This window comes from Pelecanus crispus, chromosome 19 (genome assembly GCF_030463565.1).
Source record: "Pelecanus crispus isolate bPelCri1 chromosome 19, bPelCri1.pri, whole genome shotgun sequence".
Lineage (NCBI taxonomy): Eukaryota > Metazoa > Chordata > Aves > Pelecaniformes > Pelecanidae > Pelecanus > Pelecanus crispus.
In genome coordinates this window covers 5071722-5088319 of record NC_134661.1, presented here as the reverse complement: position 1 = coordinate 5088319, position 16598 = coordinate 5071722, and the positions used below count along the sequence as shown (strand labels likewise).

Here is a 16598-nt window from a genome sequence, read left to right as displayed (position 1 = left end):
TATGCACATAATTTGCACATCACCAGCACAGTGGAGTCCGTGTTCCTGAATGATGCTTGAACAACAGAAATAGCTATAAAAATTAAGCTTGCTACCACTACCACACTGGTTTTGAGCATGGGTGTGATTAAGCACTTGCTTGAGGTCCAGAGGTGAAATTTGTCTTTGAAACCCATTCATCTAGTGTAATGCAGTTATGGCAGCTGAGGTAGGTGAGAAAGAAATTAGTTTTGTTGCCATACACTCTCACAGGATATTAATCTGTTTACCCAGGTTATTTTACCACTTTGTCCAAAAGACCAGTCCTCGGCAACAAACTGGATTTTTGGCAGGGACTGTCAAAGAAAGGTGACATCAGGCAAAACCTGGGCAGATGGAAGACATGTTTAAGGAAATTAGTAATCTTTAAATGGGGATGAGAGATGGGAGTGAGCAATTTAGACTAATAAATCTGGAGGGATTATCAAGCCCCTAATGAACCCTTTGAGGTTTTGCAATCGCTGCCTAATAGAAAAGATAAAATCATAGTGAACTGCTGTCAAGGGGAGCAAGGGAAAAGATGGCTTGGAATGGAGGGACAACCCGTCAGAAGGGGAATAGACAGTCTGTGTAGCAATAAGCTACTCGGCGATGGGAAAATATTTCAGGCAAAAAAAGAAAAGAAAAGGGTATAAAATGCTGAATTAAACACCTGCCCTGCAGCACTAGAGGGGAATTCTGTTTCTGTCTTCTAGCATTAATTTTATTTAATAAGCACATCCTAGCCAACAGCTAGTTGTGTGTCGCAGCTCTTCTCTCTGCGGAGCGTTAGATGGAGGCAAGTTGCTGCAACTCCCCTGGCGCCGGTCCATGGGGAGAGCGATTCGGGGGCGACGGCTCCTCCGTAGCCAGCCTGATGACTGCAGATAGCGTCAGTGTTGCTCTGCCCGCTGTTCGGCAGGGAGGCAGAGCGGTGCGTGAAAGCAGATGCCAGCCTTTGGCAGGAGATTGCGGGAGCAAATGAGGAGGAAGTCCTCGGGCCCCAATGCATTTCCATCGGAGCTGAGGCGAGCAGCCTGATGTAAAAATATCCACAGGCTAATTTACTGTGTGTGAATTCATTATCAGCCTCCTTCAGCCAGCTCAAGGGACCCTTTTTCTCAGCAACAGAAGCTCAACAAATTTTCTAGGAGTCCTAATGAAACTTGCAGAACAGAGCAGGTCCGTTGCATTTTTCTTCCCCACGTCCATCATCTGCGTACGGGGTACTCATGGCAACCCCTTGTCCTCAGTCCCATTCCAAAAAAAATCTCCATTTGACCCAAGTGTCTTCATGGCATCTGCACACAGTGACAAACTCCCTTGCTCTGGGGCTTACCCTTCTGGGAGGGCTAAAATTTCCGTGTGATTAATGGCCAGTGCTGACCCAGTGGCCAGCTGCTCCCCGTGCCTTGGTTTGTGCCGTGCTGAGATGAGCTCAGAGCTGCTCGTCGTCCCTTCCCAGCAACCTGGTAGGGCACAGAGTTTCTTTGTATCCACACAGCTTATGACCGTGTAGGGGGGCAATGGGAGTGCTCCATCATCATCATCATCATAATAGTAGTAGTAGTAGTAGAAGTAGTGATACTAATAATGCCAGTACTAAATAGAGCATTGCAAGCAGGCTGTTGTGCATAGAAAAAAGTGTTCCTCCTAGTGCTGGAAATCCTTGAAATCAGCAGCACAGAGCAGGATGAGTGTTGGATGCCTCCAAAATCCCGTGCTACAATTAATTCTTTTAGCTTGTTAATTCTGTGTAGCTTGTGGTTGGTTTTGTCTTCCCCCCTGCCTCTCTTTTTTTTTTTTTTTTTTTTTTTTTAATATAACGTATGGACCTCAGGCTGGGTTTAAATTTCAAAACATTTATCAAGGAGATTGGATGGAAATAACTGAAACAATTAAAATTATTACTGTAAGGAGGAAGGTGTAAAGGAGTTTTACTAGTGTCTTGAGTCAGACGCGCTGTTCATTGGATGCAGTTTTGTTCCTGACAGTATTGTGTGGAGGTGTTGCTGATAAAACAGCTGCCATATTCAATTTCCAGAGACCAGATAAATCAGTTTTGGTTTGTTTTTTTGTTTCCTGTCTTGTCGTCTTTGTTAGTGATTTATAAAGAGGTTGGTCTTCATATAGGATGAGGTTTACAAAGCTGAATTGTCGCTCTGGATGCCCCGTTGGAACTGGAGGGAAAACGAGAGTCCAAATTGCCCAGACAACACCACAGGTTTCAGCAGTAGCTTGCCGTTATGGTAACATCATTCGGAAGGAGGGAATGATGTAAAGTAAAGCAGAGGGAAAGTGGACTACAGGTTAGTTTGCTGGGACTGTGGAGCTTAGGTTTTTAGTCCTGCTTTGTGAAATTATCTTCTTTTGGGGAAATGTCCTTCTCTTTCTGTGTCTGGTCCTGCAGCATGAGCTCCAGCATGGGTCATGGTGTTTGACCTCGCTGTACCAGGTCTGCTGGCCGCAAGCACTCTCGCTCTCCCTTGCGCAAGTGAAGAAGGAGGACTCTCGAGTTATGTTTTGACAAATGTTACCTTGCAGGCCAGTCAGCCTTCCTGATTCCCAGTAGCTGATGCAAACCTGTTTTGTAGAGCCCCCATCATTCTATTCTTCACGGAAAGGGTGGTCAAGCATTGGAACAGGCTGCCCAGAGAGGTGGTGGAGTCCCCATCCCTGGAAGTGTTCAACAAACGGGTAGATGTGGCACCTGGGGACATGGTTTAGTCTAGTCTACCCTTGACTGGTTTGGTGTGGACTTGGTAGTGTAGGTTAATGGTTGGACTGGATGATCTTAAAGGTCTTTTCCAACCTAAACGATTCTATGATTCTATTCCCTGGATTTATGGTTCATATTTTTGGTGGCAGGTGGTAGCAGGGCAAACAAATCAGGTTTTTGCAAGGATGCCAAAGCAATTTCTCCTCATTCTAGTTAGCGTGCGAAAAGGAGGATTTAGACAAAGCAATAACTGTACCTCCCTGCGTTTTGCTGCCTGTGCTACCTTACCTGTCTGGGTCATCTTTATGTGTTGTTCAGAGTCCATCCTGTGCTTGATTTCCAGTTGTTGAGTAAATCATTCTCTTGGATACAGCCCAGGCCCTCTGATGTGAGAGCAAACCTCCATCTTCTCCTCTGCCCTCATGCTGTCTTGTCCTGTTTGTCTTTCAGACTTTCTACCCCTTGTTTTCTGAAAGCTGTGCTTTTCAGGTCCCAACATTAGCACTTGACCTCTTTGGTCTTTGAGCATTTGTCACTCTTCAAACCTCAGGCTCCCTGCAGGGAAGTTGAAGTAAATTGCTTTTGCTAAGGATGTGGCCAATGTATTTTCCTAAAGTGCTCTCATTTGAAGAGCAGCCTCCAAAATTTAATAGCTCTCCTTGCATGAGGAAGTAAAAGACCCATCCTTACTAGCATATGTCACACTGATGCTTTTGTGATGTGTCAGCTTTGTAAGAGCAAGCAGATTATATATGGACAATTTCCCTAAATTGTCCCCGAGTTCATTGAGATCACAGTTCTTCTTTAACTACATGAATGGCCGAATAATAGTGTCTTGGGTAGATCTCCCACATCCACTTACCTACTAAAAAGGCCACAATTTGTTGCTGTGATGACTTTTTTTTTCTTCCAGAGAAATTGATTTTTACATGTGGCCCATTATAAACTTATTGACTCTTTCAATAGTTTATAAATAAGCTGAGCCTTTCAAGAAAACCATAAAGCACTTAACATAATATTGTCCACTTGAGTAAATAAATAAATGTGTTCTTAGAGGAGCTTAGGAATGATTAACACACTCGGCAGCTCAGCCCTGAGGGCAGCAGGATCCAGAGAGGCAAAGGCAGGTATTTTCTCCACTGCTGCATCTAACAGAGGAGGGCCAGCGATCTCAGGGGAGAAATTGGTCACTGGTGCCAGATTGTGAAGAACTGACCGTTGCAGGGGCCAAATGTCCCAGTCATGTAATGAGCACGCAGCCATGCACAAGGCCGATAGTGATGCTCGGGTGGTGGTCCCTGGCATGCCTCTGTTATGGAGGAGGATGGGAGGTACCACCAGTCCCCTGGGAAAGTTATTCACTTTCATCCGTGTTTTGTGTCCTTTGTTGATTTGCCCATTTTTCTTCCTTCTTGTACTCTTGCTGCCGTTAAAGCTCTCCATCAGTATGAGAGCACTGTAGGGGACCTCGGTGACACAGGAACCCAAAGTCTTTTCAAGCTTCTTGTAAGGAATCCATGTTTTAGCTGTTTGGGTGTCCCTGGAGGAAGACTGGTTGTCCTGCTCCCTTCTCTGTCAGCGAGTCTTGCTCTGGACTCAACATGTTGTACATGTCTGAACTGTGAAAATCTGGAGTAAGCGGAGCAGTTGCCCCAGGTCTGTTCAGTGTAAATGGGATGGGATGGCACCTCCTGCCCCTTTGGACTACGTATACTAGTCCTGCCACCCACGGCCTGGGGAGACATTCCTTGGAGAGAGTTTTGTTTGCCCAAAGGACCAAGAGCTGAGATAGTTTATCTCCTCTGGTTAACCCTAAAATGGTGAGTAATGATGCACATTGGCATCCAGTGAGGTCAGCAGTGAAGTCACTAGAGCTGTGCTGACTTTGCACTGGCTGAAGGTTTGGCTCTTGCATAAAAGCTGCCAGGCAATCTCAGTACAGGAATTGAAAGTCTGCGTTTGGAGGGTGACAGCTTTTCTAAGCACCAAATACTCTTGAAATGGAAGTTTTGCCAGAGTGAAGGCTTAATAGAGAAATGGAAGCCTTGGCCCAGTATTCTCCTTCCCATCCCACATAAAAATAGAGAAGGAACAGTACAGTGTGTTCTGGACCCACGGCAAGCCTCTGCCTGGTGTAAATTAGCCGTCACTGCTGTCAGAGGGCCGGATCCTTGGCTGGGACCGACAGGAATGAGGTCAGTCCAGCCTGCTGAGCTTACAGCACCAGGACTTTCTCCTGCTAAGCACTGGGCTATGACGGCATCAGAGGGTGTTTTGGAGGCTGCTAAACAGCTGATCCAAAAATCCAATAAAGTCCTTGCAGTAATTAAGAGAAGATAATAACCACATGTGTGTGTGTGAGCAAGAGAGAGGAGGGAGGGAGGGGGACATCTTACTGTCCGTGTAGGTTGAATTGAGCAAATCCTGTTCCTTCCAGGGGCTTGGGATGGGGTGAGGTCGAGCAGGGCGTGGGAAGGTCTTGGAGTCACTCAAAATGAAACGAGCCCATCTTTATACTTGTCTGCAGTGTGCAGGTAGTGGTCACTGTGTCCCTGGTTCGCGGGTGATCTAGGTTATTAAAAATGTGATAAGAATCAAGTCAGGGAGAGAGGTTCTGTGCACAGAAATGGGATGCAGAACAATATCACCAGCTAAATCGATAAAGCTGGAAGGAGCTCAGTAGCTGATGCAGAGTGCTGAATAGCAAACTGGCCGTCTCTCTGCTGCGGGGTAAGCAATTACCAGGAGCCACTCACTGAACTGAGACCACAGCGTGGCAGTGCAGGGGGTTCTCAAGGGTTCGCAGCTCCACACTTTAAAAAACATTTGCTTATCAGGCAGCCTGTTATGAGACTAATAATCCCCTGCTTGACTGGCCCTTTCCTCGCAGAAGTCTCCAGCCTCTTCCCAGACTTGGGAGGGAGGGTGTGATCGGTGGCAGTGGGGCCAGTAGCGAGGGAAGACCTGGACATCATTTGTGGGGTCTGCTTTAGTCTGGGAGTGGATCACTTAGGTGCAGATTTGGGAGGATGCTTCATTAGTTACCAAAGCTGGCTTTGATGCTTTTCGTCATAAGGCATGTTGGTAATCCATGTCTCTGTCAGGCTGAATTGTGCTGTCGGGTTTTTAATTGCTTGCCTTTTTTTTTTGCTCTGTGCCTCAGTTTCCTCCTCTGTGTTGAGGGCACAATAATTTCCTGGCAGGATCCCCACGGGGCAAGGCAGCAGTGATTTCGTACACTGCCACGGCACTGTGCTGTGACAATGTGAGGAGCAGCATGCTGCTGCTGTTATGTTTGGAGCAAGAGTGAAACGGGCAGGGCAGGAGGGGGATTTCCATCAGAAAGCCACCGGCAGGAGCCCTGTTGCTGGTGCAGGCTGAGGTGGGAGAGGGCTTGTGGGTGCCAAGTCCCAGTTGGGATCGGCTGGCTTGCGATCCGAACGTGCAAGTCAAGAGACTTGCACTGAGTAATATGCTTGTACCTTACGGGTTTATGTTCCTAATGGAATGTAGACTATAGCCTGTAAATCTCCTGATCGTAACTCATAGCTAGCGACGCCAGAAAATCCAAGCTCATGGTTTTAAAATCATGAATTACAGAGCTCGGCTGTGTGGCTTTTATTAGCCAGGTTCTCCCAATGATCTAAACGTTCGGGTCACTCCATAGGTTTTGTCTGTTGCTGTAAAGTGAGAATGGAGGTCGAGTGCCGCATGAAGCACAGAAACCCAAGGGTGACTTCATCCTCTAATAACTCCTCCAGTGCTGCCTCCCAGGGAACCCCTTTGTATTCAATTAGCTAATGTGTGCCTAGCACTTTGAAAATATAGTGTGCCATAGAATTGCTAAGTGTTGTTATTTAACAGCACATATTTAGTGGTTGCAGCCCTGTAGTAGAAGTCAGAAAATCTACACTGTAATTGCCTGGTGCTGCTGCAGAATTGCTGTTATTTGAGCAAAGCCTGGGGATTTTTCTTCTGTAAAAGTTCATTAATTTTGGCTGCAGACCCTCAGGGCCTACTTTTTCTGAGATCTCATGAAACAGAACATTGACTTTAGGTGGGTGCTTTAAAAACCAGACCGAAAGAGGGGGAAAGAATTCAGGCAGCTAGGATTGGTGTACCTGAAATTAGCTTTGGCATGATTTTTGATGGCCTTCTCTGTGCCTCAGGTTGCACTGGTTGACATAAAGGAGCTGGACTGAGACAGAGGGCAAACTGCTGGTCAACTACTGCAATCGTTCCAGTGTAGGGAGGGGGAAAAAGTCGTTGGCAGAGGAATAGGAGGTAATGAGGGAGATGCTGTTTGCACCCATCTCTTTGATTCACACCCTCTTGTGTTCACCGGGTACCCTGATCTTGCCTGAATGTCTGTGGTTACAAAACTGTATTTGTGCAGATGGAGGAGGCTAGGACAAGGGGCACCAGGGCTTGAGTCCCCCATTAAACAGAATCTGCTGACAGGTGTGAGTTATTTTCCTAATGGCTCCTTGCTCTTAGTGTGTTGGAAAGCTATCTTCTAGCCTACAAAAGTACCAGCCAGCGCTGCAGATAAGGAAGAGTAACTACACGAGGAGAGGAGAGGCGAGGCGAGGCGAGGCGGCTGTGAAGCTATTCTGCGTAAGCACTAGCCCCACCAGCTTAGTCTAGCAGTCAAGGCAAGGTCAGGTATGTATATCATAGTTGTGCTTGGACTGTCTAAAATTTTTCCTAGCTTAGGCAAAAGTCAGCTTCAGTACATCTCAATGAGAAATCCTTGGATCTGAAGCCGAATCCCTGTGCACCCGCTACAGAGCCATTCACGCATCTGAGTCTCACTTCTCAAATATGAACAGTATCTCTCTACCTCAGTCTGCTCTTTGAAAAGGTAAATGCGTTAACACTTGCACGCAAACACATGGTGAGAGGAGCCATCTGAGATCATCTCCAAGAAGAGCGTTTTCCACCCCTTTTCCTGACTGCGCTCCCCTCTTGCCGGGCAGCATCAGCTCAGCCGTCACTTGCCATCGGGAGGGCAGGGCGGGAGGTAGGACCAGGGCTGACGGATGGGGCGTCAAGCTCTGGAAATCAGCTGAGCGGTGCAGGCCTTGAATGGAAAATGAGTTTTTGTTTGCAAAACGTGGGTTTGGAAATGTCAAGCATGGTGAATGACCATGTAGGAAAGGAAAAAAAACAAATAGGGATGGAAGCTGAGCTGGCAGCTACTGAAGTATCTGGATGTTCTCACCCCTTTGCCCTCCGTAGCAAGCCTGACCTTACCAAATCTCTCTTATCCCATTGCAAATGAAGTGTGGCCCCCAAAGACGGTTTATCTCCATCTCATTGCATAGGCACCTCATGGCTCATTTACTTGTTTCTGACCTGGGCCCGCAGAATGCTCTTGTGCTCGTCTGATGGAAAAACATTTAAAGGCGGAGGGTTGGAGCTGGAGTGGAGGGCAGGGACAGGGAGCAGTGCAGGGAAAGAGTCGTGTACAGGCCACGCCATCCCCGTGTGTTAGAGGTGGATGCTTTATGAGCGTGACAGCAACAGAAATGGGGTTTTCTGCAGCTGAAGGCTTGCCTAAAAAAAGACGGATATGGAAAGCACTGGCTGTAGAAAAAGACCGAAGCTTGCAATGACCAGCCACCACTAACTGGAGCTAGGAAAAAGCTGCTGTTAACATTTGAACTGGAGCAAATTGTTGGCTCCAGGGGCAGCGTGCCCGCATCTGCCTGCAAGCGCTTTGTCAGCCCCGGCGGCCGCCTCCATCCTTGGTGGGGCGCGGGAGTTTCCCCAGGGAAACTGGGCTGATGCGGGCGGGGGGTCCGTCCAAAAGCTGCGCAGGGGCTGGGACTGGCCCCGTCACTGGGCCAGCCCGAGCAGACCGGACTCGTGGGTTCAGCCTTGCGACTGCTGTGTGACTGGGGCAAATCGCACCTCTGCCGCCGTTTCCCCCGTGTGAATTGAGGCCGGGAGGCTCATTCCCTCACCCAGGAATTGCTAATGTAAGGAGCAGAGCGTAACAAACCTGCCAGGGCCTGAGCAACCTCAAGCTTCGAAGTGTTTTCAGGGGAGAAAAGGCGCTGAGCTGCCCTGAGACTGGGGCAGTCTGGCCTGAGACGGAAGCCTTGGACTCTGTGGCTATTTTGGTACAGAAGATCTCATTTTCCTTCTGCTATAATGAAGCCAAGAGGGCAGTCGGGCGGCTGCTCTGTGTTGTGCCCTGTGCAGTTTGCCTCCCGGCTCTGGCTGGGGGGAGGTAGTATTTTGCAGGGGCTCAACATATCTCCTGCTGCTCCGCTTGCATCCAGGATCTCCTCGGGCCCAGGTCCTCATTAGCCATCTGCCCTCGTTGCGCGGGTTGACAGGATGCCGTGGGTAAATGGATAACCTGTCAGGAAGGCAGGAGGATAATATCATTCAAATGAATCAATAGTTCACAGGCAATTTCATGTTACCTAACGTTAATGCGGTTGTGTCCAAAATGCACTTAATCCTGTGTCTGATCACATTCTCGTGGGAGTTTGCCGTGCTGGAATAGTCTTGTAACTCCATGTTTCGGAGATTTACAGACGTTGTTGCTACGTGCACGCATACGCAGGAAAGATAAAAAATTACTTGTCTCGCTGAGATCTCATAGGCCACAGAGCCAAAAGACATTCGTATTAGTGATGGAAGAGAATGGGTATCCAGCAGTTTCTGAAACTATTACTCCCACCTTCTCACTCCATTGTAGCAATTAGCAAAAGAGGAATTAGTGAGGAAGGCACCATTATTTCCTGCTAATAGGACAAGGAGGTCTGGACTCTTCTCCAGGAAACTGGCTTTGTTGTGTAACTGCTTCCATTGATGTGAGTAGCAAAGCAGAGCTCTGCCTTTTTGCTTTTTTTTTTTTTTTTTTTTTTAATGCAGCATTTTTATACATCTTACCACTTTGCTCTTCAGAAATGCAAGAGGGTGGGCCCCACACCAAAGCCCACGGTCAAAGCACCTTCCCACCCTCGACAGGGGCATTAGGATGTCCCATGATCGGCATCTGCTCCTGGTACTGCCTGATGGCACTAAGGAGCAGGGCAGGATTGCCTTGTGGGGAGGAACTGATTTAATTTAAAAGTTTAAACTTTGTATCACTGAATGGGATATGGTGGTGGTAGAGCAGCTTCACTCAGCAGATGATGTTTGCTGCCCAGGCCGGGGTCCAGTTCAGGGCGCTCTCAGGGAAAATTAAAAATAGTAAAGAAAGGACATTAATTTCTCTCCAGACATGGGTCTCCACAGTCTGGTGGTCTTGGTGGCCTGGGGATCCCTCCTGCCCCAGGTTTGGATGGGCAACCATTGCCCATGTGCTCGTACTGTTTGGGGTTCTCAGCCATAGAGATACCCGGGTACAGCAGTGTTTTCATGGGGAACACAGCAGGGATCTTTTTCTGGGAGTGCCTTGGAGAGAGCATTGCTTGGAGAGTATAAATCTGCTAAGGAGCTCTGTGCTCTGGACCTCCCACAACAGAGCTGACCTTCTCTGGCCAGTTATAGCAGGTTACTGGCTTCATCTGAAAAACATCGCCTACCTCCCTGCCTCCGCTGTAACCTCTGTGTTACAGGGAACCTCCTGTCAGAAGACTTGGTTTATAAGCCACAAAGGATAATGCCACACTCGGGCATGATTAGCAGAAACCACGGCTCAGAAATGAAAAGTTCCCAGAACCCACTTTGGAGGGGTTTTGGACTTTTTGTGGAACTTGGCCAATAAAGTACTGGACTTGGCTGACATCTTCATCAAAAGCCTGAGACGGGCAGCCCACTGAGTCAAGTCATGGTTAGCACCCAGGCTCTTCCTTACCGGCTGGTGGATGGATTTCAGTCCCGACTTGGAGGTGGTAGGTTCCATGTGCAGGTTCTTGTAGCTGCGTGGTCCCATCTTCTCTTCAATGGTACTGAGCGGTTCTGAAGATTTTGGTGCCTGTTTTCTTCCCTAATCCTGTTTTCTGTTTTGGGCTGCTTTAGGAGTTTTCCCTCCAGCGCCTGGACAGCCTGCTGGATGACCGAGTCAACATCCTGGGATTTTCCATTTTCAACCAGTCTCACGCTTTCTTCCAAGAGTTTGTCCAGAGTCTCAACCAGTCCTGGCAGGAGAACTGTGATCACGCTCCTTTTACTGGGCCAGCAGTAAGTAAAATTCATTCCCATCATCCACAGCCTCCCTGAATCAGAAGCTGCTATAGTCCATCAGGAAAACCTCGTGAAAAGAACTGCAGGCTGGTTTTGAGCAGACACTGGCAATGCAGTGTGAGTGAAGGCCATGCAGAGGTAGAAACTCTGGTCTCAAATGTGTGGGTGCATGGTATTGACTAATTATTTAATCCAGGTAACCCCTGTGCTAAAGAGCTCAGGCACATCACCAGGCTGCTGTCGTACTGCTGTACCTTGGATTGGCTTTTGAGGTTGTTGGTCTTGGGGATATGGCAGTCCAGGAATGGGAAGAATGAAGCAGACAGTGTACCTTAGTTGAGTTAAGTAGGTAGGAGAGGACTTGGGGTGTCAAGCTGTGAGTTACAGGGGAGCCTCCTGATCTGGAGAATTCTAAGGTGATCCTGAGAGCCTGTGGTTGCCCAAAGGAACCTTGGGGAGCCATGTGGGTATAGAGCTTTAGAGGGCTTGTCTGTCCTTGAATGGCTGTACGGCTTTAAATTCAAAGCTCATCTTAATTTGAATTATATTTAGTATGTGAGTGCAGGGAATGATGCAGCCTTGACTCAGTGTCTCCCTTGTGAAATTTGTCCCTATGTATTTACTTCTAGGAAAATGGCTGGAGGAAGAGGGAGTCTGGATGCAAATAGCATAGAAAGGGCTGGGCTTAGGCAGATGCCAAGGGGCTGTGTTATGCTGCGTGCTCCAACATCTCCCTGATGAGTGTGCAGATCAGCACCGAAATCTTCCCTAGGGACTCTTTAGAACTGGGAAGGTTTGCAAAGCAGCAGCTTTGCCAAATCGGGGATGCAGGGGGCCGCGGCTGGGGCTGGGGGAGGGGAGAGAGAAAATGCCATCAGTGGAACCCTTTGCATCATTTTTAATGAACTCAGAGTCCCCTTGACAAGCTGAGGCAGCTGTGTACTGCTGAAAACCTACTTATTACCACTACAAAGTGATCTTAAGCAGGCAAAATAAGGAGCCTTCTCTCCTTTGTGCCCACATCCTATTGGCTTGACATGGAGCTCAGGCCATGGCTAGTATGTGCCTGGGACCATCCTGCTCTCCCTCCTCCCAGCCCTCCTGGGTGGAAGCGGCTGCAGTGAACTTGCTGCCTGCCCTGCTAAATCTTTATAGATTGCTACCAGAAAGCTTCCTATTTGGATGACAGTTGGAGGCGCTGTTCGGAGGCATTACAAATAAATTTTCTTCTAATAGTACAAACAGAAGCCGGTAGGAACAGGAGTGCTGCAGGTGTGATGGGGAAATAAGTGATCTTATTGTGCTTCTTACCCTGTGTTGTCTTGAACAACCAGCAAAATCTGTAGGTGAAAGGATGCTGCCCCATTGCAGCACTTTTTTTTTTTTTTTTTTTTTTTTTTTTTTTTTTTTTTTTTTGAAAGAGTGAAGGAGTTCAGGGCTGAGTGGAGCTGTTTGGTTTGTGAGGCTGAGCCCACATCACCCCTTAGTGTAATACCAAGCCAGCTGGATGCTCCTTTCCTCCATTCATAAAGCACAATCAGCCATACAACAGGCTTCCTCCCGAGGACATGTCTAGAGGGAGGGTGCTTGGCCACACTGCATCGCCCTGACCTAAACCGCTCCCGCGCTGCTGTCATTAGGGGACCTTTCTGGGGGCTGCAGTGGCTTCCCAAGCTCCTGCTGTGTGGCGGCTCTTGGCTGTGCTGGGTAGCTCCCCTTGTGCTAGGTGGTGGTCAGCTGCTCAGGAGGGACTGTTGTTCTTGGTGTACAGATGGGAAATTGAGGCAGGGAAGGGAAGTGACTTTTCCTGTTACATCAGGGAATCTACAACATGATTGGAAAATGGGTTCAGTTCTCCTGAACCCTAGTGTGGAGTCTTAACCAAAAGATGGTTTATTTCTGATGAGGCGAAGGCTCATTCTATGTTTGTAGCAAGGCTCCCATCACCAATATGCCATGTCCCAGGTGAATGAGAAAGAGGGATTTCATCCCACACCCCGGGTAGTGAAGATACAGAGCAGAGGTGAAGTTAAATATTCCCAGGCAGGGCATGTGTTTCCTCTTCTGTGTCTGCAAGGGAAATCCAGTACCGTTTTGTCACGCTTTGTCTCTGCCGATGGAAGTCTGGCAGGTCTCATCTCCCAGAGAGCATCTCTTTATGTAACAACTTCCCCTTTTAGTCCTGGGAAGCAGATATGTTGTGGGACAGCTCATACTAAAAAGAGAAAAGGAAGCTCAACAGCTGGAAGTGACAGGAGGGAGGTTTCCTGTGAGCTGCAAAATCCCAGGGCTTTCTTGCTAGAGCTGAGAAAGCATCTGAGGAAGGAGGAGGGAGCTGCTTGCTCTAATGCCATTCTCATTAATCACATTGCAAAGAAAGGAAATCAGAGAAAATCATTCAAATTACAGATGGCTAGATTAGGTAATTAGAATTTAGGCTAAAACAGATGTTTGTAATTAAGTGTTTATGTCATTGAATAAAATCCAGATTGTAAAGTCTATTTCACAGGATTTTAATGGTTTTAATTCTCTGTGTTATGTTTGGGGGCAAAGATACAGATGATAATATTTTAGGAAGAAAAGAAAAAAAACCACGTAGCAAAACCCGGACTAGCCAAACCTGTTCATATTTCCCTGGAGATGAGTTTACCTTTAAACATGGCTTTTACATGGGAGATTTCCGTAAATAAAAAATAAAGTGGGATCTTCCACTCAACCATGCTTAACCTGCTGTTAGTTTCTAGAGGGGTAGACCTGGTGTTGGGAGGAAGGTGTGCTGCATCCAGCAAGGAGCTGTAGTGTACCGAGGCAGAGCTTGGGCGCCATCCTTGCTCCCAAGGCACAGGGCATCAGGTAGCGTTAGCTGTCTTAAAGACACTGGGGGGGGGAATGGTCCTGCCAGCTGATGTGCACAAGGGCTGGAGATGTGTTTCTTGACCCTTTCTAGTTGGTGAGCTGTTGGCAGGGCTTTGTGTCACAGTTGTACCCTGCAGCACCTCCTTAGTTCTCAGGTACAGCCTCTCCTCGTGCAGCTGACCGGCAGCTTGAGCCCGTCTGCCCGGCCCACCAGCTGCTTCATTTTCTGGAGCCTTGTTCTGATGAGACATCCATCAGGTAGAAATTTTTATCAGCAGCTTTCATTGTCAAGAATTAGGCTTTAGGGATAGAGGGAAGTCCCCCGTGACCCATGAACCTACGAGTGCAGGACCACTGCTGAGCTTACCAAGTCTTTCATGTGCAGCCTGTCACGGAGCTCTTACATTGCAGAGACAGTACAAAAACAACAGGGATCTGCACAAATTGGGCGATGCATGCAAGGAAGAGAATCAATTTGTTAACAGGCAAATTGGCTTTTTGTGACAGAGTGACAAAGCTGTGGTGTAAAATGAGAACATAAAAGTAGTGAGAGATTTTATAGGCGACATGAAGAAAGTTGAGGCGATGTACATGAGAGCAGTGACAGATCCCTGTTGCTGAATCTGCCTAGAGGAAGTTAAAAAGGTGTTGCCTCCAGCTTTCTCTCCACTCCTCTGCTGAAGGGTATGGCCCCAAGGCACGAGAGACCGTGTGGCTGCTCTGCATCTGTTCCAGTACCAAGTCAGGCAGGTTCACTTACCACACCGCTAACTTACATGAGCCTGCAGGAAAGCAGAGTGGATGTGCTAAAATGACCCGGTGCTCATCTGAACTTTCTGGGCTGCAGGAGATAGCTGGAAGCAGTGAGCTTGTGTTAACCCCCCAGTTAACCTTGTGAGAAGACACTTGCCTACTTACGAAAGCCAGAGAGACCAAAGAACCCAGAAGAGCTGTGGCACTCCAATGCTACAAAATTGTGGACGGTTTCCTCTACAGACCCCGCATCCCAATTACCTTGCTGTTGAAGACAATTTATTAGCGTTACTGAGTGAATAGCGGCAGAGGGAGATGGCCATCGGGTAGGTGGTGTAGAGCAACAGAGCAAATGCTGCATTGGGTTGAGGTGAGAGACAAACGGGAGAGTGGCAGCGCTGCTGGCTGGGCGTTGCAGATAAAAGAGGAGCAGGATGATCCCATGCCAGCAACCACAAGAAGATGCAGAGTGCCTTGGAGGATTTTGATACCAGAGGAGAGATGAATGAATGGAGTGAAGGTCGTGAAACCTCCCTAGGTTTGAGTCCTGGTGGCTGCTCAAGAGATGTTGAAGGGGAGAATCAAGGTAGGTGTTTAAAAGGAGGTGCACAGGTCTGTTTACTTGCATGCTGCTGTGTTGCCAGGGTCCCATGTGTCCAGGTGCCATGCTCCAGGGCCCGCAAAATTGAGAGGCTGGCATAGGAGCCTGGTTTTGAGCCCAGTGGGGCAGGGAGTGGCTGGCATAAATGATAAGCAGGATCAGGAATGGAAATACGGTGCTTCTGAGGAAAGTTGTGATTTTTTTTTTAAGAAAAGAGGTGTGTTGAGGGCACAGGAGGGACTCCCATTCCCTACCAAGAGGACTTGATCCTGTGCATCAAAACCCGCTCCCCAATCCCTAAATTGCTTGAAATCAATTGCCAGAAATCCTAACAAATTGTTCGAGGCTAAGGAGTAAAATATTCCAATCAATAATGTCAAATGCTTCACTAAGATCTACAAGTCTCTTGCTCACCAGCTAATAAGAGATCATTAACTGCTCAGGGAAAATGGAAATGAAAACCCGACAGGGGACAATTAAAAATGCTAGGCAAATATTCCAATTCGGTTTGAGATGGTGAAATTTTGGGGTCGCAGGGGTTGCATTGGCTCTCATAACATTTTTGTTTAGCCAACTGGTATTAATATGGTTCTTGATTCAGGAAAGCAATGTTAATTGTGTATGGTATCCTGTAAGCTGAGTGGGATTCGATCTGCAGTTAAAATTAAGTGTATGCTAAGGAGCTTCATGGAACAGGTGCTGAGGACAGGACAGGCTGGAGAGGTCCTATTAGGAAAGGAACTTGTATTGAAGGGAAAAAAAGAAAAGTAGGGAGAAGGGTATATCAGCTGCTTTAAGAAACTCTGAAAATGCTTCCCAGGAAGGGAATATTTAGGTCAGATGTGAATATTAAGCAAAAAACCATAGCAGACTTACCCCTGAACAGAAGGGAAGCAGTGCAGGAGAGAGGCTTGCTGCTGTTGCAAAGGGAACTGTGGTATCTCATAGGTGAGGCAGGACAGGAAAAGAGATGCCCAATTTCCGTTCCCCCTCTGCCACCAATTCCTTGTGTGTCCTCAGGCCACTCAGCTCCTCCGGTGTTACAGTTTACCTCCTGCAAAATAGCTGTAATAAAACATAGCTCTGGAGCCAGTCAATCCTTATTATTAGCAGAAAGCTCTCAACATATGTGACCAAAGGTGCTGCCCATTGCATAGAAGACGGGTCAGATGCAAGACTGACAGATGCCAGTCAAGTTGCTCAGTGCTCACTGGAGAGGCCTTGGATGCTATTTGTGTAAAACAGGTTAAACTGCAGGAGGAATGTGATAGAGCAAATGTGAGTCTGTACCAGGGTTGGAAAAGTGAGGGGCTACTGGTGCCATTAGACTGGTGTTTGGGGTTTTGCTAGCATTAGGCTGGAATCAGGCCTTTTAACTCATGCCTGCTTGTACGTTTTAAGGTTTTGTGCTGCTTGTTAGCTGCCTAATCCTGGGCCATTGCGGTCAAGGAGGTCTTACCACTGATCTGAGTAAGATCAAGCAGGGTTAAGTCTGGCTCACTC

The 16598-nt window shown here is 47.7% G+C and overlaps 1 protein-coding gene across 4 annotated transcripts in view; it reads left to right on the top strand.

Annotated features, from left to right (window-relative positions):
* GRIK4 (glutamate ionotropic receptor kainate type subunit 4) overlaps nt 1-16598 on the top strand; it is a 141242-nt gene that overhangs the window by 82218 nt on the left and 42426 nt on the right. For 3 of the 4 annotated variants that reach the window (XM_075723317.1, XM_075723320.1, XM_075723319.1), the window contains exon 7: nt 10721-10882. The exons of the other annotated variant lie outside the window; for it this stretch is intronic. In XM_075723317.1, coding sequence (XP_075579432.1) covers nt 10721-10882 — 162 coding nt within the window. The remainder of the gene's footprint in view (nt 1-10720; nt 10883-16598) is intronic. 4 annotated transcript variants of the gene reach the window in all.